This window comes from Sardina pilchardus, chromosome 5 (genome assembly GCF_963854185.1).
Source record: "Sardina pilchardus chromosome 5, fSarPil1.1, whole genome shotgun sequence".
Taxonomy (NCBI): Eukaryota; Metazoa; Chordata; class Actinopteri; order Clupeiformes; family Clupeidae; genus Sardina; species Sardina pilchardus.
The window spans coordinates 27,949,764-27,972,893 of NC_084998.1; the positions used below are offsets into that span (position 1 = coordinate 27,949,764).

Genomic DNA, 23,130 nt, shown 5'->3' on the forward strand with positions numbered 1-23,130 from the left:
TCCCGGGGACATAATTTTTCTTTTATTTACAACTGAGATCTGCCATGAAGGCATATGGCGTTCCTTGGGGTGTTCCCTTGCTAACTCATCCACTAAATAAGTTACTTGCCCCCCAAAATCATACACGTGGGTTGGTTTCTAAACTCTACAAATTTATTTCTGATCCCTGTTTATCATTGCCAGTGGAAAGTGTATGGGATAGGGACCTCACCCCTGTATTAGAGGAAGATATCTGCTGGGACACAGTATGGGAAAATCTACATGATACTTCCAAGAACCCCGACCACCAACTCATACACTATAAATTCATTCATAGGTTTCATTTAACCCCCAGGAGACGACATGCAATGAAAATTATTGCATCTCCTAATTGTGACCTTTGTTCTCTGAATGCTGTTGGATCATTTATGCATATGTACTGGGAATGCCCCAGTGTGTCTGCATTTTGGAGACTAATTTCTTCCACCTTGAGCGATATGCTCGAGATCAATATCCCATGTTCACCCACTTTACTCCTGCTCAATGATGACTCCACCTTTGACTTTTCTTTGCAACAAAAGCGAAATATGGACAGGACTTACAGCAGCGAAGAAAATGCTGGCATTGAGATGGCAGCCACCTCATACTTTGCCATGGCGGCAGTGGGCAAACTCTTTTTTGGACATTGTCATGATGGAGAGATCAGTGGCTCGAATGCATGGAGCCAGCAAAAAAACAATTCAAGCATGGGACGCAGCATACTCTCTTGTAAAAGAAAAAGTACAGGACAATCAGCCATAATGTATAAATAGAATGATTTCTTGTGTTGAAATATATTTTCAAGTCTTTTTATTTACCTATGTTTTGTTGGTATTATATTCTGAGATCCAGGGTGTTTTTTTTCTTTTTTGGGGGGGGGGGGGGGGGGGGGCCGCCATGGGGGTGGGGGGGGGGGGGGGGCCGCCATGGGGGTGGGTGGGGAGGGAAGGAAGTATGTGTGTATGTTGTTAACTGTTTTTTCTTTGTCTTTAACCCAGATTTTCTGTAACACCTTGTATCATATACTATTTTGAAAATAAAAAAATGTTATCAAAAAAAAAAAAAAGGTGTACTGCCCGTTATTCCTCTGATTAGACTCAGGTGTCTTAGATAGAGGAGATGAACAAGTGTCTATTTGTGCAAAGAAACTTTATAAAAACAAATGTATGCATTTTGTTACCCAATAAATGGACAAGGGAATCCAACATGGCAAAAGAAGATAATTAAAATGTTTATTATAATCCATAAAACAATGCAATAGTAAATATATCGGAAATTCCAAAATAATTGTTTACTGGCATATAGGCATCTAGCTGGCTTGATAATTTGGCAATATATGTCCAGTAAAATGAAGCACATTTTGAAAGTTTATTTATAATCACAGCATGCTCCTTTCACTGTAGTTTGCTCTGACCAAAATCATAGTTTTAAACATAGAAAAGGCTTAGCAATCATACATTATTTTTTCTATTTCTAGTATCATGATTTAATCTTCAACATGACACTAATTCATAAGCCACATTAACATCTGAAAATAAAATCATGAAAGGCTCTGTCTCATATGTCTAGATCAGCTATTCAGAGCTGAAACTTAGAACATTTACAGTATACCATACAGATCATAACATCATTAGAGAAGGAAGGACAGATGTTTATAGTTGCCTGCCCTGATCAGCCCACCTTTGGTGGGTTTCCAGGGGTTCCTTTGTGTTTAGCTGTCATAAATCTGGTCTCCACTAGCCACAATTACAACATAACCAATCATACTAATTTATTTGCATTTAAAATATTGCATGGTCAATTGCTGCCTTAATAAGTTTCATTAGTGCACACATATGTATATCATTAGTCCCATCAGGGACCTTTGATTCTAATGAACTCAAATCAACATCTCAATGCATTTCCAATGCACAAACAATACATACATTATGTAAGGACTTACTTTTCGTAATGATTTATAGATTACCAAGAACTTTAGATGTCATGATTATCAGCTATGGAAAATTACTTAATGAACTGAACTGTTTCCTACTGTTAGGACCGGAACCAGGAGACTGTTGTGCCACTGAGGCTAATGAATGCAGAGAGGTGGTTTAAGAGGATGATGTTAGAGACAGTTTCAAAGGTAGGCTGCAGAGAGGTCCAGGAGGATGAGAATGCTGCGAGACTATTGGCATTGGCGATGAGCGAGGTCTCTGTGCTGTGGTGTGCTCTGCAGCCAGATTGGAGGGATTCTAAGAGATTGTGATGGTACATGTGACACAGGGACTGGGCAGCCACAGCTCTTTCCAGGATTTTACTGAGGAAAGGAAGGTTGGAGATTTTTGGAGAAGGTTGGGGGCCATCCAGGTTCTGACCAGGCTTTTTGAGGGTTGGGATGACTGGAACCATTTTAAAGCATTGACTATGTTGACCATTGTATGGCATACGGTGAAGAGACATGCCTTGACAATGGCAGTGGTCATTGGATCCAGTTTGCTGGACAAGGCCTTGGCTTTAGACATCAATTCTAAGACTTAATTAGCGTGCAATGGTGAGTAGGAGTGCAGTGGGTGGATAGCCGAGGAGGAGTCCTGCAGGTAAGCAGCTTGCTGGTATAGCATAGACAGCTGAATCAGCTGATGGATGGTATCCACTTTGTGCTGAGGCCCAGGAACCTAAAGCAGAGGCCAGTAGCGTCAGACATTTGGGGGGCATCTGGAGAGCGAAGATTGTAGTTCTTCCAAAACAGATTCTCTTGTGATTTGCTCTTTCCATTGACGTGGGATTTCTCCATCACCAGTAAACCTGCAGCTGTATTTGTTCTCCCACTCTGAACAAAACTTACAAAGGAACCATTTCCAGTAGCCCTGAGTACTGCCATCTCCAGTAATCTCCCAGTTACTATAGGGGGGTCCAGCCTTGCTGTACTGTCTATAGGGGATCCATTCACCATTCTTATGGGTTCTGAACCGTTGATCACTGACTACTGATGTAGTACAAAAATCTATGCTAAAATGGTTTGTGTCCACATAAGACCATCCACTCAGTTGCTGCGGTGGATTCTAACACTGTGTTTCCCATCATGGTTGGGGATGCTGTGTGTGCAGATGGCTTTGCAGAAAGGACACTGTTCCCAACATCCCTGGAGCTGCTGACACAGCATTGCGGTGGGTTTCTCTCTCATGGCCTCCATGTCCACCATTTTATTTTTAATTATGTCTTCCAGAGACCTGGCCATTGTGTCTTTAAGGAACTGCCAGTCTGTGATGTCTTCCGTCTGAATACTGCATAATTCATCTGTCTTTATGACTATGTGCCCTCCCACCTTTCTACGGATTAAGTCAAGCCACATACTTGCATCACCCTTCTTTTCACTCACTTCATTAGTTACATCTGTGCTTGTTACATCTGTGCTTGTTACAAGGAGCTGGCTCCTTTGCAGTAATTTTTGAAACACTGGAAATACATTTCCCTCTGGCTTTGTAAATATGTTAGTGTATGGTTTGTGGTCCTGAACTCTTTATGCATCCTTTGAAGTCTTGGCACATTTTTCAGGCAAAGGCTGACAGACAAGTCCACCCTAAATTCTGGGGTGAATTTGGGGTTGTCATCTTGGTTCTCAAATTCATCAATGGTCTTTGTAATATCCGATAGTATTTCATAGATGAAGTTTATATTAAAATCCTTCTTATCGTTTTCCTTGGCAGTGATGTATTGATTTACTTTATGAATAACCAATTCCTGAAGAACTTGTATGCAGCCATCAAAATTGCCTTTGCCAAATAGCCTATCCCATAAACGTTTCTGAATGTGCTTGTTTTTATCAAACCTGAACAATCCATCTTTCACTTTGTCTGAGATATTTGGGTGCTTCTTGAACTGGCTAAGCAGGACCTTTTCTACATTCGGTTTCACATCGACTGGTTTCCCAGTAGACTGGTATTTCATCACCTCAGCTGTCCACTTAACCCAAAGCATATCAAATTCCTTTCTCATTTGGTCATCCGTCATATACTCTGTTTTAAGTTCAGATGCCAGATTTTTGCACTGCTTGGTCAGCTGATCCATGTATTTCACTTTTTTCTCATCCAGCTCTGACCTGGTGTACTTAGCAGTGAATAAGTCCTTAAATCTTTGCAATATGTCCTCAATTAGTTCACTCTTTAGGCTTTCGAAGCGGGTGCAAATATTAGCCTTCCACTTTATAAGGGTGTCTTTGTTTTTGTCTTCAGTGAAATACTTATCTATTTCAGAAATCAGCGGGTTGTAGACTTTGCCAAACTCCTCTGTCAGGAGGAAGGTCACATCCTTCTCCTGAATCAAGTTGCTGGCAATTTCATTTTCAAGTTTAGTCTGACTGGCCAGGGAATGCTTTCTCAGGGCCAGTGACCAAACTCCAAACTTATGCTCCAGAGAACTATACACCATCATTTCAACAGTGTTTTTAAAACTGAACACAAAATTCTCCTGCAGGAGTGCCGACCAAAGGTCAGAAACTCTACTTTTGAATTGTGATAGGAGGGGGAATTTATATCTATCCTGCCATTTTGCAATTGTTAGAAGTTTGGTCTTCAGCTCTTGAACATTCTGGCTATACGAAGGATTAATTGGAGCCATGGGAGGGTCTCCCTCTAGAAGACCTTTGAAGTAGAAAACTTGAGTCTCAATGTCAAAGTGTATAACATCACTAAAGCAAGTGATGTCATCAACATTCTCCTCTTTTGCTGTCATTTCAGCCATTTCATCCATTTTCTCCAGGAAACGTCTCCTCCCCTCAATATTTGTATCTCTAGCTGATGATTCTGCAACATTCTGGTGCACAAAAATGCAGCTAGGTGTGAACTTAACCTGTTTCATTCTCAGAAAGGCATGCACACAAATCTGAAGAATGTCATGCATCTCAGAAAGGTTCTCACTCATGAAATTGATAACTGTCACATCACCAATTCCAATGATGAAAGTGGCAAGCTCATTGTCATGGTTCAGTGTTATCTTTGTACTGAGCTCTGGAGATCTGAGGCCCTCTGTGTCGACAACGAGGACAAAGTCATATCCAAGGTAATTTCTGATGCTGGAGTCCACTTCTATAAGTTGCATGAAGGCCCCGTGAGTACATCTTTCAGCACTCCCTGCAAACTGAAGGCCAAACATGGTATTCAGAAGGGTGGATTTTCCAGAGCTTTGAAGCCCCAGAATCGACAGAACAAACACCTTTTGGTCTCCAAGGGTTTTGATGAGTTCATCCAGGACAGCATTAATCCACTCTAAAGGAACATGGGCTGCATCACCATCCATTATTTCAAGTGGATACCCAGAAATCAGCATTTTTACCCCAATTTTTGGAAGTGTGGAATATTCATTGTGTCTACTGGCTTCATTGTGTCTACTGGCCTCATAGAGTTGACTGACTTCTCTCATAATATGCTGAATTCCCACTGTACTTGCTGTCATTTTATTAGCTATGTCATCCAGTTTTTTTTGGAGTGTATATACAATTGATGCTTTATATTTAGGTACATTTTTCATGTCTCTCCAAGTTGAGTGATAGTCCTCTTCGAGCGATGCCAGCTCATGAGTGGTCAGATCGTCCAGCAGAATTCTGAGCCACTGCAACATGTACATATGTGTGTCTTCAAACTGAGCAGGAGTTGTCAAACATTCTAAGAATGATCTCATGAAGTCATTGAGCGGAGTGGCTCTTTGTAGTTGCATTAGCCGTAATGTTGCCATTTGTGATAAAATTTCACTCTGATACTTTTGAATGCTTTCATTTGTATCTTTGGTTGTCAGTCGATAAAGCTCTTTGTTTTTCTTGCACCAATCATGCCACAATTGACCTTGCAGGGGCAAAATTGTTTCCTTCAGTGTGGGTGAATTATCCCTCACTTTCAGTACAGCCAATAATGTCTGGGCTTTAAGATATCCCTCTTGATTTGACCGTTTATCCTCATCTACTTTGAACTGATGCTTCTTTGCCTCATCAGAGAACCTCTCAATGCTTGCAGTCTGGTCATGTTCACTGATACACTGTTTGATACTTGAAACCAGTTCCTCTGAGAATTCAGCCTGATTCCTGTTCTTTGCAGCCAGCCTCACCTTAATAGGATTAATTGATTGCTGGACTTCATTCTTGCCTGAGAATAAGCAAATCAAGGGGACAGGAGACTTGGCTAATTTCTGGGAGATCTCTTTAGCTTCATCAGTCATAGGATGCTCTGACAGGAGAAGTACATTGACCGTACTCACTGCTTGAAGAAACTCAAGTTGTTTTGGATGTTCTGCTGCATCACCGTGAAGGTTCAGGAAAGCCACACAGTCATCAAATATGTCATCTTTTTTCCCTATAGTACAATACCAAGCAATCTCCACAACCCCATTTATGAGCAGGCTGTCTGGAGTGCTGCCTTTGCAACAACGGTTGAAAAACACAGGATGTTTTTGTCTGTTAATGACACCATTCAGTATCTGAGATTTGGAGTTGGAATCAGAAGTGCCAAGTCTGATGAAGGAAACGATTGGTACTGGAGTGTTGAACATTTGTCTGTCATAATACTTTCCACTGGTGCCTGATGCAGTTTGTGTTCTGCTGTACCATGATTTCCTGATCTGTCGGAGTGCCCAGAGAGGGAATTCCACTTCACCTGTACAGGGATTAGGCACCAAGAGGGGTAGGCTAAACTGACAGGCAGAGAGTTTTGTGTAAATGTACTGTCGCAAGAAGTCACTGGAGCAGTGGAAAATGGCCATGAAGACATCCATTGGGTGGATATGTGTGTGTTTGCTGCTCACAAGCACATCTGACTCATCATCACAGTAAAAAAAGTCCTCACAATCATTAGCATTATTTACAATATCTTCCTCAAAATCCATGTTGCTTGTCTCCGGTTTTACAAACAGATACCTGACTCTGTAGTCCATCATCATGAGTTTGTATAGATAATGAGAGCTCAAGTCTTTTTCTGTTTTGGGCTCTGTTACACTCAGAGATAATCTGTCTATGGCAAGAATACTGGTTCTTGTCATCTTTTTAGGGTAGGAGTCTTGTAGACCCAACTTCTTCAGCAAATCCATAAAACATCCCACAATGACGCTGTTCTGTGTTTCACGTTTCCTGGAGAAACAAAATACATTCCGAAATTAGTAGATTTACAGAATTATAAAATGTGTCACGTTCAACAATATATGCATGCATTAAACAATTTAATTACATTTTTGAAGCATTTATGCAATGAGAGTTAATGACCCTGTAATTTTGGAATCAAAAGTGCCTGTGGTTAACAGTCATTATAGTAATGCAAACATAAGAAATTGTATTTATAGCAAAGGTAATCTCTCATACATTGTTTCCTGAATGCCGATTCTGATTATTGTCCGTTTGTTAAGTTAAGTAGGAAGTAATGTCAGGAATCTCTGATCTAGAGCTCAACCAATAAGGGATTTTGAAGACGATACCGATAATTGAGTTTCAAAACCTGATGACCGATAACATGGCTGATAGTCATTTTAACCATTTTCCAATCAAATTTTGATCAAGTCGGAAGGTCTAACTATCTGGTTTCCAAATGAAAGGCTCTTATATGTTCATTTTAAAAACTAAATTGTAATAAGCAGTGTATGGTCTTTCCACCTTTGATAACCACCATTGCACAGCATAGTCTTTGTAAACCATGCACCTCCCTGCTTGATGTAAAAACCTTTGTTGAAATGCAAAAAAATAAATAAATAAAGAGCAAAAGTAAGGAGGTGTTTGAGAATTAATGTGTTGTTAAGGATGCATTGCACTACTTCCACCGGCTAACTAACTAGCTAATTACTCCCATCCTCTTTTTAACTGTCCCACCACCACTCCACCCAAGGAGTGGCAGGGGAATCCTACAGTGGGTACGAGTTGAGAATGCACCTTTTCCCGTGGGACTCCCGAGGAGATCCCGCAGGCTGTCAAGCCGATTTTTTTGGAGGCTAAGGCAATGTACCCAAACAACCACCAGGTGGCACAAAGTTTCAACCCGCATTTCAACCGTATTTAATGATGAAGACCGCATATCCGTCAATAGTCGACTCCTTAATCTCATTTAATCATTAAAATGAAGGTGATGACCAGTGATGCCGGTTATGAAGGGTCAAAGTAACAATAATTAAATATAAAGTAAATCACAAAGTAAAATGTCATGTAAGTCATATCACCAAGTATCAAATTTAAATCTATCAACGATTATTAACCCTTTAGGCGCCAGAGGTTTTTTCCAAAAACATTAAATTTTGACATATTAATTTCAAAAGGCTTTAACTTAAAAGTGATAAGAGATAGAGACTTTCTGTAAATCAGAGAAATATTAAAGGGATATTCCGCCATTTTTGGAAATACGCTCATTTTCCACCTCCCCTCGAGCAAAACAATCGATATTTACCTTGTTCCCGTTCATCCAGCCATTCTGTGAGTCTGGCGATACAACTTTTAGCTTCAGCCTAGCATAGATCATTGAATCGGATTAGACCATTAGCTTCTCGCCTGCTAGCTTCATGTTTAATAGTGACTAAGATTTCTGGTAATTTTCCCATTTAAAACGTGTCTCTTCTCAAGTTAGAAAGTGCAATAAGACCAACTGAAAATGAAACCTGGCGTTTTTCTAGGCTGATTTGACATGGAACTACACTCTCATCTGGCGTAATAATCAAGGCAACTTGCAAACTACTGGCACTACTACTGCTTGTTGTCTATGGGGACTATTTTCAGATGCTGCGTACGATATCACTGCGCCTATGGTACGTTTGCAAGTTGCCTCGATTATTACGCCAGATGAGGGTGTAGTTCCATGTCAAATCAGCCTAGAAAAACGCCAGGTTTCATTTTCAGTTGGTCTTATTGCACTTTCTACCTTGAGAGGAGACACGTTTTAAATGGGAAAATTACCAGAAATCTTAGTCACTTTTAACTCATTGGCTGCCAGCGATTTTCAGTGCAGAGCGCTCCATACTGCCAGACGTTTTACAGCATTTTGACTGTTTTTCCAGGATCCACCGAACGGTGAGCTTTATGACTATGTAAACACCGAAGGTACCAAATGAAAGAGTAGACTCTCTTCTTTCCCCAGGAAAAAACGGTTTGTTTCTATCGTTTTCCGTTCTTTAGTAATCGTCAGTAGAACATGGGTTAGTTTAGCTAAAAACACCTGTTTTTGACCAAAACATGGAGAAAACGATCTTTTTGTGAAAATCAACTTTTTAACGTTAGCGATTCAGGAGTATGTCTACCACGATTGCACTGTTATCTCGTCAGTCTCGTCAAGGTTGCTAGGGACTCTGATGGTCGCTAAAGACTCTGAACAGGACAGTAGACTTAGCAAGCTAGCACTAGCAAAGTTGTTGTTAGTCTATATAGCAATATCCAATGTAAATGGATCATACCGTTCACGTGTTTTCCATCCTTGATGTAAGAAGTAAGCATATTTATTCCCTGCATCGCGTGCAAACTAGATCCACTGTGGTCGATCTTCAGTGTCTTTGCTTGTTGCATGCATGCTGCATGCTGTCTCTGCATACACTATAGGCAGATACTAATCATCCAAATGGCACTGCTGTCATCTAGCAGTTGGGATCGCTAGTACAGTCTGTTTACAAGCCTGAAACTCTGCCAGATCGTTCCCAAGCCCACCCAGGAGCCCTCCCCATTGAAAACGGCAATTGACGTCTATAGACGTCAATGGCAGTGAATGAGGTAAACATGAAGCTAGCAGGCGAGAAGCTAATGGTCTAATCCGATTCAATGATCTATGCTAGGCTGAAGCTAAAAGTTGTGTCGCCAGACTCACAGAATGGCTGGATGAACGGGAGCAAGGTAAATATCGATTGTTTTGCTCGAGGGGAGGTGGAAAATGAGCATATTTCCAAAAATGGCGGAATATCCCTTTAAAGGAGTCATAGAACGCATTTTTTGACCATTACAAATTGATCTTTGAGCCTAAATAATGTCATATGTAAATTTGTGGGGCTGAAAACGCCCCAGGAGCACTGCTAGATCGCCTAATACAAGGTCATAAATAAGCCTTGCAATGAAACAGTTTGTTTTTCCCGCCCACTCAGCAAGTTCATGAATATTCAAATGAGATGCGCGCTGATTGGTCTATTGGCCGATATGTCCTGAAAGTTGATTGGCTCAATCCACCGGTCTGAAGCTAGAGCAAAGTGAAACTACGTTTACTGCTGGTAAATAAAGCCAAAGTCTTTGATAAAGCTATCAACAATGGATTTAAATAAGGAATACAGCCGTACATGTATAAACCGAGTCAGAAGAAAGTTCTGACGAAGATGAAGTGCAGCAGATTCCCCAACAGAATGAATGTGTTAGATTGGTAAGTTTTATCAGTACATTTCTTAGTATAGTAACTCTCCAAAGTTAGCTGTAATAACGCTAGCATTACAACGTCTCTGCCATAGACCACATATCTAGATACTAGCATCGTAAGAGCAGTTTAACAAGAATTATTAATCGAAGGTATGCAAATGAGAGGGGCCGAGGGGTGTATCTAAAGGGGGATGGGCGCCTATTACGTGTTATCTGAGCTCTGTTCAGATTGGAGCATTTCAACACGGCTGTTTCTATTTCCCAATTTGCATACGAAAGCAGGCGGGGGACGCGGTAAAGTCTTTGGTGTTGTCCTTTGGACACTGCTCGCAGCCTAAATTCAACAGTAACAAGGTGAATGTGGTTTTGAATTCTAGGACTCCTTTAAACTATGTCTATTAAACTGTCTGCCTATCAACATTTATTAAACCACGTCAACCTAGCAACCACCATATATGTCTTAGCAACACCTAACAATCTCAATTACCTATAGCAACAACCGACATTAGCAACCACCATTATGTCCACCTAGGAACCACTATAGTAACCAGCATTTATTACTTTGTCTCCATCTATCTAACCTTCCATCCAGCATTCTAAATACATCCAACATTCTATTATAAACTGTTTGTCTATCAATATCCATTAAACTATGTATCAACATCCATCAATATCTGTGTGTAATTCAATTGCTACTTAGCAACCTCCATAGCAAGCAACTCTAGAAATACATAACTTAAAACAACATACTGTAAATTACACAACATATAAATCCTCATTCGTTCAGTTTTACCCCATCTCTCTTTTTTAATATTATTTGTGTTAACTACAAATTATATTTCACATTTCATTTTTGGCATTTTCATGCACTGGTAATTCCTTGGAATTGCATTTCTAGTTTGAAATTTGGTTCCCTTTTGTCAGCGAGTACGTACCGTGTTGGTGTACTAGTGTGCCTTGATGTTGGAGAGTGGTCTGAATCAGCGACAACATGCAGACACAACATTGGCCGAACTGGTATGTATTCCTGATAAGTGCTTTGATGTGATGTGGGCCTCGTGAAATGGGATTGTGATTTGACCACAGGTTATTTTGTAGAGTTGAACTGGCGATTGAACAGCAGCGTTACTAAGCGTTCTTGCAGATAGCGTCTCCCTTCTAAGGTGTGTATAACTTAAGTGTTTTGCTCTGGTCGGCGTGATTGGGGGAAACTTAATGTTTATCGCCCTTCAACAGATAAGCTTTGCGAGCTGTGTTACACAGGCTAAACTGGCGGTGTGTGCTTGGGCGGATCTCCTTGTAAAAGTAGGTACCTGTTCGTTTATTCATTTGTAGCCTGATTGTATCGTAGGCTAATGACTTATGCGCGTCTATTATGCCTAGCCGTGATTTCTCTAGGTCTGGCTTCAGCAACGGAGCCGTGCACATTAGAAGCCCCTGGGCCTTGGGTCCTGCTGATTGTGAGTGTTTGCTCCATTATGTGTGTATGCTCCCGTATGTGTTGAGTGCTAGTCTTACGTGTGACTGACCACTTATATCACGGAGTGAATGAGTTATGACTACAGGTGAATAAATGTTTGTTTCAATCTCTCTTGTAGGATCGTGGATGTTGTAGGACGTCGTAGCCACTGTTTTCCCATACTATGAATAGGGTTGGGTATCGAGGATCGAGAATCAACTGGAACCGGGACTAGCTTTCCGATTCTCCCGGAATCGTTGCAGAATTTAATTTTCGGTTCCTGGCCCGCCGACCGGAAGAAGAAGCGTCCGCCGGAAGTGTTTACATTTAACCGCGAGCTTAGGCCTAAATCAAATCAGAGCTTCTGGTCAAACATGGATGTGCGTCGGCGGTCCAAAGTGTGGCTTCACCTTACAAAACAAAACGGAACCTCTGCTAGATGCACAATTTGTGATAAGATTGTTTCGTGCTCAGGAGGGTGCACGTCAAACATGATAAAGCACCTCCGAGGTCATCAAATAGAAATAAATGTGTGCCCCGTATTTGATGTGCTGCGCCGAACGTCCTCCACTGCCTCTTCCTCTGGCTCCCTCCCCGGCTCTGACCCCCAGCCAGCCACCGCAGTGACTGCACTGCAGTCCGATTCCGGTAAATAAAACTATACATATCGACACCTTTTGTCACCCTACGTGTATGTGTCACTTAATATTAATTTCTATGCACCGTATTTCTTAAACCGGAAATCTGTCCGGTTTTCATCTCCTGTTCATTCTGTTTAAAATGTATAGGTTCGTGCATTCTCAGTATGCTAACAACATGCTTCAACTTAGATTTCTTTCGAAATGTTGACAATTCTGCCCTCAGCATGGATATACTATATATAACCGATATAATACAAATGTTTACAATGCGGATTCGTAAAGAAACGCAAGCCCCACGCTAAATTAGCTATGTACTGCGGTAAGAACTAGCCTACTGACTACTGAGAAATGTAAGGTTCATGTATCAAATGTTATTTTCAGATATTAAAATGTCGAATGAAAGGGGTGATGTTGGTGTCGTCATGATACTATACATAATATGTCTCGCGCTAACATTGAGACAACTAAATTAGCCCACATGTTTTTTTCACAAATCATTTACGACCTGAGCTTGCTGGAGATAGCAAGGCTGATGAATCCACGACTACGGTGACTAGTCCGTTCACCATAGCGGCAAAGGGAAAGCTGTCCGTTCAACAGAAGGAGGAGTGCCACCGGAAGGTTACGGCGCACATTGTTAAAAGGCTCCATCCTTTTTCTGAAGTGAAATCACCGACATTTAGGTTAGTTAAGGAATAACGATAGAGCTAAACTAATTTATACTGAACTAAACAGTACAGCAACATTGCATGTTTGTTTATGTTTATGTTTGCAGGGACATGGTGAAAACTCTTAACCCCAAATATACACCACCTTCCAGGGACTACCTGTCAAACACTTTAATCCCGTCGTGGTACAAGGTTGAGAAGTGTAATATTATTACAGAACTCAGTGAAGTCAGCTCTATTGCACTCACATGTGATGGCTGGAGTAGAATCAGACAGGACCATTACCTCACCATCACAGCACACTACATAGTGGAGGGCAAAATGCAACAAAAAGTGCTAAAAACAAAGGCTGTGTTTAGAGCACAGACCGGTTGTATTGTTGCTGAAGAGATAAGCGATGTTCTGTCAGAGTTCGGAATATCAGACAAAATTGCAGCAGTTACTGTTGACAATGCAGCCAATATGGATGTGGCGATTAAGCGCCTGAGATATGTAAAATTGAGCTGTTTCGCCCACACACTTAATCTAGCTGCACAAAGTCTGTACTCCCAATTCAATGAGTCAGTGGGTGGCCAGGGTCCGAGCAATGGTGGTGTGGATGAAGAGGTGCTTGATGGCCAAGGTGGTTCTCCAAGAAAAGCAAGACCTTCTACGTAAGACTTTATGTTGTGCATTGACATGTAATGACTTAATATGTCTGATCATCTTATTATTTATGAGCTCTGCAGAGTAGTGCTACAGTATTTGAGTCCACATTTACAAAAAGTATTGTTTATCCTGGGTTGAAAAGCATCTGCTAAATTATTTAAAATATATTCTTGATTCTTGTTTTTATCAGAACTGCCCCGACATTCACTCATACTTGATGTGAGAACACGCTGGAACTCTCTCTACCTAATGCTGGAGAGATTCACAGAGCAGTACCCTGCAATTCAAGCAGCCAGCTTGGATCAACGACTGAGAAAAAATATGGATAGGGACAGGTAGAGATAGATAGATAAGCGTAGACAAGAAATACCAGTACACACAAAATACAAATTCAAAGAACAGTATTAGAGTAAATGTGAATGTGCTAATGTAGGGAGTGCAAATGTTAGGTGTTTTCAGAATAAAAGAGAATATTTCTAACTCCAATCTATGTGTCCTTAATTATTTTTCATACAGACATGCTCGGCTAACTGATGAGGATTTTAGGAAAGCTGAAGACTTCATCAACCTGATGAAGGTGCTCTACACCTCAACACTCGTTTCCTCCGAAAAGAGTCCCACATCCGGACAGATTCTGCCTATCCTCAAAAAGCTTGAGGCACACCTGTCTGTACAAGATGGAGACACAGTCTTTGTGTCAAACCTTGAAAAACAGGTTTGGTCAAACCTGTCCAAGCGCTACCAGGTAAGTGACTGTGGCAGGTCACCTGGAAAGAAACTGTTGTAGAATAGAAATATCCTGTGGCTTGTTAAAACATTTAAAGAACATGTGTTTTGCAGAATGATGAAATCAGGAACTTTCTCCAAGTGGCCACTGCGTTGGATCCACGCTTTAAACATAAAGTGGATGATGACACCATCTGGGACCAGATCCAGAGAAAGCTGATTGGAGCGGTGAAATGTCATTCATGCACAACTGTCCTTTTCAGTTTGTACAATCTAAGATCTAAATGCTAATTATGTACTTTGTAGTCAACAGAGGAAGACTGTGGCGATGATGGGGACACCATGCTGTCTGAGAATGAGGATGAACAGGAGAGTGTAAGTGTGCAATAGTTGAGTTTTCAATTGAAATAATGATCATTCCTTTAATGGAGGTTTTCCTTTTTTCGTTGATGATACTGATGAACCTTTTGTTTTGTTTTTTAGCAACAGCCTCCCTGCAAACTGCCCAGGAAGACTCCACTGGAGGAGCTGTTCGCTGAGGAAGAGGCACACAACATAGTGGTACAGCAGAGCTCCATGTCCATCAAGAAACGAGTGGAGAGAGAGCTGCAAATATACCAGGAAGTTCCCCCGGTCCCCATGTCTGGGGATCCTGCTGCATGGTGGTGGAACCATCAAAAGACTTATCCTTTGCTGGCAGATCTAGCTTTCTCCTATTTGTGTGTTCAAGCCTCCTCTACACCAAGCGAGCGTGTGTTTTCAACGGCTGGAGATACAATCTGTCCTGAACGGGCGCGCATCCTGCCTGAGAAGGCAGACATGATCATTTTCTTGAACAAGAACTGTCTTTAATTTTATACTGTTACCTCCTGCTGCTAATCTGTACTGGGTTTTGTTTATTGGCTATTCTGCTCCAGATTAGCCCATCAGTGGAGGCATGTTAACATGTTTCATGAGTTAAAAATAAAGTTAAAGTGTACCTCTGTGAAATGTATTCATTGTTTATAATATTATTATATTCAAGTTCATAGATTTGATATTTGTATTGTAGTTTAAAACAACCCTCTGAGAAATTCATAGAAAAGTTCATAAAAAGTTAATAGAATTAAAAGTTAAACTGATTAAGGTCAGACAATTTCATTCATTAAGACCGTTGGATAGCTGGCTCATTTAAAATATCCTTCATTTTTTTTACCCTGCCTCTTAAAAGAATCGGAATCGAGAATCGTTAGGAACCGGAATCGAATCAAGGAATCGGAATCGGAATCGTTCAAATTCAAACTATACCCAACCCTAACTATGAATTATTATGTGTTTTTATCTCGTGTATGATGTGTCTATGAATTACTGACGGGATTGAAGTGCAATTCATCTCTTTGCGGGGGTATTCGCAAGTGTTTCCCTCGATCGGGCATTGTGCAATTGGGTTGAGCGACAAAACATTATGACTGCATTTTTGTACATCATTCTTTATTCTACTGTGTGTCAGCCCTGGTATAGCCTATGTCTATGAAGTCAAGCTTGGACTAGGGATTGTTAGGTGGACAGCGGGCACTTCTCAGAGGTAATACGGTGACCATATTGCTGCTGTGATTCTAATTGGGAATGCTTTGTTTGTAGTGGAACGCACACAAGTTTGCCGTGCAATCACGTTTGATGTGGAAGTGGTAATATAATAAATTGGTTGTTCTAAAAGTGGTTCCCCGCCCTACATCGAGATCTGCGTGCTGCCCAGCTTTTCCCTCTAGGCCTCGACCGAGTAGCACAAAATAAAAAAAAGGAAATTATTTTAAAATGTTTTCCTGTGACTGCTATCAATAAAATTGTATTTGTATTGCTTTTTGCACATCAGCCTCCAACTTGACTCATTTTGATTGACACCAGCGTGGGGAAAGTCTCTAGCTTAAAATTTAAAATCAGGGTTCTCCTACACCTTTTAGATAAGTGGGAGTGGCGTAGTCACTAAAGGCCACACATTGTTACAATGTTACAAAATACGTCTGCATGCATGTAGCCTACGATTATAAGTAAAGTGACAAGCATAGGCATGTATCAAAGAGATTTATGTTAAGTACATTTTATTTTCAGTTGTCAAAAGTGGTGGGGACAAAATCTGTGATAGCCTACCAAGTGCTGGGTAGGCTACATGTAGGCTACCCAGCGTCGCCGGTTAAAATGAACATGCCTCCGTTTTAAAATAGCCTATAGCCTACACATTTCTAAGTACTCCTAGCATATAAATGTAGCCTAAATGTCCATCTTGTCCATCTCTTTCGTCTTCGCCTTGACAATCATAGCCTATTCACGGAAATGCGGTCTTGTAACCGCAATGAATTAATGAATTAATCTAAGGTTGCCTATCGAGTCTTTCAGGTTGAATAGAAGGCTATTTCCTTCTGATAGGTCTATAGGCGATTTTCTAAAACCATTTTCATTAATTTCAACAATGGTTTATTGAAACGTTGTTTGATTAATTTCGCCAGTCATCACCTTCATTTTAATGATTAAATGAGAAGGATTAAATGAGACGGATATGCGGAGCATTTCTCTCCCTCTCCATTGACCAAAACGTTGCTCTGGCATCTCTGCTGGACTGACTGAGTTATAGGCTACGTCGCGTGAGAGAGCTGTGAGGGAGGCTGTAAAACATTCGAGCGCCATGTCTCTTTTCTCCGCTTGTCACCAGCGCGGTGTCTTCGGGTTTTTCCGTGTTTTCCGGCATGAGCCGAACCTTCATGTTATTGGGGCGGTCTTATGTTGCCCCCTTGTGGTTGCAGTTTTAATGACAAAGTCCCAAACCTTCGGGATTCCCGATGTGCGGCAAAGAAAGGAGCATTCTCAACCCGTACCATCTGTAATAGCTAGGGTCCAATTCGGGAAAATTGGGCACTACTGGAAAAGTTTTTGATTTTTCGCAGGGTGTTAAAAGGTTTAAAAAAATCCATGGATACAAGTTGGGGTGGCACCCCTAGTGGCAGTTATGCATACAGTCGAAAATGGCCCCCACCGAAAAGAGAAAAGGTTATCACTCTGTCTCAAACCGACTACTTCCGTGAGTACACTTTCCTGCAGCACCCTATGTGCCCTGTGTTCTTACTGGCATAGTGTGCACATTTTATCAGAATAGTGTCGTCTCATATCACACGCTAACCTCAGTGCACTTCACGGAAATGACGATCGTAACGTTTAAATATGATTTTATTGGTGTCCTCAATATCGACCGTGACATGGTCATACTGTGTCAAAACATGAACAGTTTATGTTGTAACTTGCTTGTACCTCTGTAAATTGTGTTTTTCACCGCTGCTGATTCAGATTTCTCTACCGCAATTTCTACGAGTTTGAAAGTACTCCCTCCCCTTCCGTTATATACAGTAGTCGAGTTGAGGGGGGATGAGGGGGGATGGCATCCCCCTTTGGAATTGATATGGTCAAAATCATCCCCCTTCTGAAATGGCCATCCCCCTCCCCATCCCCTGTAATTGTTCAATGAATGTGGAAATATCACCACTATTTCACTTTCAACGTTTAGCTTTTGCGCACATCGAGGTTAAAATACTGTGGACGAGGGGCATGCTCCTCCTATTGTCACGGCAATCAGCGACATATAAGCATGCAGCCTTCTTTTATTGTCTATGCGCACGACAGGTGATTTCATTGAGCAGCATCATGGCCAAGCGACAAGCAAAGTTTGATCTAAGGGACGTCGGCTTTATTAAGAGGACAAAAAGTTGATGAACTAGAAAGAGTACATTTATACTCAAACCTGAAACGCCCAGTCTCCCTTGTTTGCTAAAGTGAAGGTACCTAGCCCGCTAGCGAGAGCTAGGTGTTCACTCCAGCTGTTTCTGAACAAACTTGCCATAATGTAATTGGAAAGGATAGGCTACCGTAGCGGCTCATGGCGAGCTAACGCAATGTTGTCCAACTTTTTAGGTCATCTTATTGAGAGTGATGTATGAATGCATCCTCACTCACACGAAAATAGTTTTGTAGTGTGCGGTTCAGCAAATAGACAATGTCACGAGGTGGCTGAAGAGACAAACGTCTGAGCATCTGTTCATCTTTAGAATTATTATTCCGCTGTGCAGGTAGCCTAGGCGCAAAGAATACGCTTTTGTTTTGCATTTTTAAAGGTAGAACGTAAGACTGAGACTGAGCTACAAAGTATCCCACCAACATTGTTGTGTGCCAATTAAGGTTTCTGTTCTAGGCTACTGTATGGTGGTAGAATTCCAGAGTGAAAGCAAAAAGTCTCAACTTTTTTTGTTGGTTCCATTTAACTTGGCTACTGGCTAGATTGGTAATTATAACAAGTTATCGTTGAATGCATTAAAATTGATGTCTGGTTAACTAATTCAGATCTGATAGATATTTAGTATATTTAAGTGATAATGTTACTTTGAACTGGGATCAATTTTAGCAACTCGACGTAGACATGATCTAAAATGTTAGTGACTCATAAAATGTACATGACATTGAAGGTACCAAATGAAAGACTCACTTCTTTCACCAGGAAAAAACGGTTTGTTTCTATCGTTTTTCGTTCTTTAGTAATCATCAGTAGAACATGGGTTAGTTTGGCTAAAAACACCTGTTTCTGACCAAAAAATGGAGAAAACGATCTTTTTGTGAAAATCAACTTTTTAACGTTAGCGTTTCAGTAGTATGTCAACCACGATTGCACTGTTATCTTGTCAGTCTCGTCGAGGTTGCTAGGGACTCTGATGGTCGCTATAGACTCTGAACAGGACGGTAGACTTAGCAAGCTAGCACTAGCAAAGTTGTTGTTAGTCTATACAGCAATATCCAATGTAAATGGATCATACCGTTCACCTGTTTTCCATCCTTGATTTAAGAAGTAAGTATATTTATTTACTGCACCGCGTGCAAACTAGATCCACCGTCGATCTTCAGTGACTCACGCCGCCTTCACATTAGCACAGTAGATACGGCTGCGTAACAGCCGGAAGTCATTCATTTCCTATGGAGATTCGCAGACCGTATGCGAATGGGTCCGAACAGTGCGGTGCGAAAAAAATCGGGTCCGTTGGTCATCCGCATGCGTTAAAAAAATTGAACTCGTACGACAGCAACTGACCTTTCCTATCCGACGGAAGTTAGCGTTGCTATGGTACTGATAAACAAATTGAATATCTATCTTTTATAATGTCATATTACATGCTTTTAAACGATAAAGTTTAAAACAAAAGTCATCGAAAAGGAACGTGTATGATCCATAGTGGTGCACACGCCCATCTTGTGAAAAATAAAATGAACGGTTGATGTAAAATAAAGAATTATTTTTTTATAAAGAAGTTTTTTGTCATGTCACTGTCTTACATGGTCTCTTAACAATATTAGGGCAGTTAGACAATTAATTTAGAAATAAAATAGCACTATTGTACATTTTACTCCCAAACTCGAAAAGCCTCCAATTGACTTCCAACGGTCAAGTCCGACGTCCGACGGGGGAGCACTGCGAATTCGGAGTGCTAATGTGAAGGCGGCGTTAGCTTGTTGCATGTCTACATGTGCACTCTACAGGCAGATACTCTGCAGGCAGATAATCATCCAAATGGCACTGCTGTCATCTAGCGGTTCGGATCGCTAGTACAGTCTGTTTACAAGCCTGAAACTCTGTCAGATTGTTCCCAAGCTCACCCATGAGCCCTCCCCATTGAAAAATGCAATTGACGTCTAAAGACGTCAATGGCAGTGAACGAATGTATGTGTCTAAATTGACGTTTAAAGACGTCACTGGCAGTTAATGAGTTAAGGGCGAAAAGTGTCCATCGTTCCACACTCAACTTTTTGACCGTTATGAGTGCACCATCCGGGACTTGCAGTGCCCTTCGTGTCATTCAAAGTTTCAGTGTGAACGCTCTCACACACTCAAATTAAGTATTTTAAGTGCAGAAGTGCGCCATTTGAGACAGTGTATACTGTATCTCAGCTTCCTTTACTCTTAGTGACATCATTAGAAACTTTTAATCAACTAGTTTCCAAATATATATGTTTTAAAAGAGAATGTACCAATGGCACTTGGTAAAAACAATAAAAGAAAATCCTAGGATTTCAGTCCTCTCAACTGCCGCAGGCCCATCCAAAAAGCCCATTCAACTTAATTTGCATTTGAAAGAGACACTCACTAAGTGACCCATTTAGTCTGACTTTTTTCTAATTTGTAGTAAAACTACATAACATTTTTAAAAGGTCTTTTTATATATATGGAGCCAACACCGTTGTTTTCAAGGTACAAACTTCAAAAGTCTTAGATATATTTATAGTGTCTTTTTTACCTTTGACCTTTAACCTTTGATTTTCTTTTTTTAAAATAGTTGTGTTTACACTGAATTACAATTAAAAGGTGATTTCATTACATCCACTTTACTCTCATGTAATTATTGTGGAGGACCTCTAGAATATAACCATATGTGCCACTTTTGCATGTTTTTAGTTAGATGAAAAACTTAATAATCTCAAGGTATAGCTGACTGCCTCAAAGTGCCTGAAAAGGCTCCAGACCTCCAAGTGTTAAATTGTTGAATAATGCAATTTTCTACTTTGTTTGATACAAAATCCTATCCTGAATCATATTCTGATATATCCTTCTTATTGTAAGTCAATTTCCATGTTAAATCTATTATCATAGTCATATTTAGCTCAAATAAACTGTCAACATCTCTGAAAAAAGTCACACTGAAATATTAATCAGGACCCTAGACCATATTTTTACCTCCAAGGTATTCTTTCTTTGTTGATTGGACAGATCACTATCACTATAGTATCACATGTTGTGACCAAAATGACCATTGTTGAGGCTTTAAATAAGCACCAGAACTATGCCACAGTGAAAAGTTATATTTGGCTTTTAGTCAGGCAGCCATGGGGTCACACCTGTTTTTTTGTTGTTGTTGTTTTGCAGAATCTAGTAAACTATGGGTACCTCTTAAGATTTAGGAGGGTGCCCCGTGATATCCCTTAGGCAATTTTGTATATTAAGCCTTTCTTGTCCAATGTGTTGAATATAAGACGGAGATACTACAGGTGAATAGGGTAAAAAAAAAGAAATAAAATAACATGCCTATATCACAATGAAACTTCACTAGTTGATTGTTTAGATCAATATGAAAAATACATGTATTCATGGGTTTCATCAGGTCCCTTTCCACAGGTGTATAGAATCAAGCACCTTGATTATCAATGCAGACTGCATGGTGCTTGATTAATACACCTGTGGAAAGGGACCTGATGAAACCCATGAATTACAAGTTTTCTGTGATATAATGTTTGAATATGCAAATTAGGCATGATGTAATTAAATATGCACTGATTTGCATGAACTCAAAAAGATCAAATATGAACATTGGCTAAAGCCAGTTTCAGATTTTTATTTTCATTTTGTTGACATAAGAGATGAAAAGTATCTTGCAGAGGGAATTATGGATATCTCATTCAGTTATTCAGTAAATTTAGAAAATACTACCAGCATATATACAGTACCCTCCAGCATTATTGGCACCCTTGGTAAAGTTGACTAAAAACAGGTATGAAAAACTAGAAAATTCATTCCAAGCACATTACGAGTGCATGAAAATGCTAAAAAGTACAGATAAATCATATAAATATTGTTACTAAGGTGTTGGTAGACATGGTGGTTTCATAGTTTATGAAAGTTGATAGTGCGAAGATAGCAGGCATTGAGCAGAATTGAATTGAGAATGACTCCTAAATTCCAATTCAATTCTTGAGTTTGAATTGAATTTGAATTGAGGTCAAAAACAGGATGCAGAATTACAATTCTAATTTGAATTAAGGGAAGTAGAATTGAAATTCAATGAAATTCAAATCAATTCACATACATAATTTAAGGGTACACTGCAAATTATTTTATTCTTATCAAGTTAAAAAAAAGTGTTAGATCATTTATATTGTTTTAAGAGTGAATTTCTTACTTTAAGTGTTCAACTTTACACTATCTTAAATCAAGCACATCTCATGAAATCTTAAAATGAGGTAAATACTGTTAAAATGAGATCTTTTACATCTCTCCCTCAAATTCTCATCAAAATAAAGCTTGTTTTAAGATTCAGTAACAAGAAAATGTGATTTTATTTAAGATGACATGTAAGATTTAAGATATCATCTTAAAAAACAGCAGTTTATGCTTATATTTATATTTAACTTATTCTGAGCCTTTAACAACTTTAAATAGACTTGACACAAGCTGTGGCACTGTGGCGCAACAGGTTACAGCATTAGTACCATGTACTCGTACCCATGCATGGGGACCCGGTTCAAATCTCACCTGCGGTCATATCCCAATCCCTCACACACTAGCTTCCTGTCTATCTTCATTGTCCTATCTGAATAAAGGCAAAAAGTCCAGAAAATATACTTGCAAAAAAAAAGGAATATTATCTGAGGCTGTTTAAATATTTTTTACAACCAGCATTTAATGCTTATATTAAGCATATTTTATATCTTTATCTCGCCAAGATAACCGCATCCAGCCGTGGTGTACTGGTTAGCGCATCGGGCTTGTAACCGGAGGGTTGCCGGTTCGATCTCCGACCAGTCCACCATGGCTGAAGTGCCCTTGGGCAAGGCACCTAACCGCTCACTGCTCCCCGAGTGCCGCTG

The 23,130-nt window shown here is 40.2% G+C and overlaps 1 protein-coding gene across 1 annotated transcript; it reads right to left on the reverse strand.

Moving 5' to 3' along the window:
• Nucleotides 1-3,043: 3,043 nt before the first annotated feature.
• On the reverse strand, nucleotides 3,044-5,418 carry LOC134080869 (interferon-induced very large GTPase 1-like). Its single transcript, XM_062537482.1, has 2 exons — nucleotides 3,830-5,418; nucleotides 3,044-3,329 (listed from the first exon to the last, which is right to left on the reverse strand). Exons 1-2 carry the CDS (start codon nucleotides 5,416-5,418, stop codon nucleotides 3,044-3,046), a joined length of 1,875 nt encoding a protein of 624 aa, XP_062393466.1.
• Nucleotides 5,419-23,130: the final 17,712 nt, after the last annotated feature.

Bases quoted from the DNA above. Each gene is read 5' to 3' on its own strand.
- LOC134080869 (XM_062537482.1), bottom strand. From the start codon at position 5,418: ATGAGAGAAGTCAGTCAACTCTATGAGGCCAGTAGACACAATGAAGCC. The intron at 3,330-3,829 runs GTTTGATAAAAA...CTTAATCCGTAG, and splicing joins GTGAAAGATGGATTGTTCAG to AAAGGTGGGAGGGCACATAG.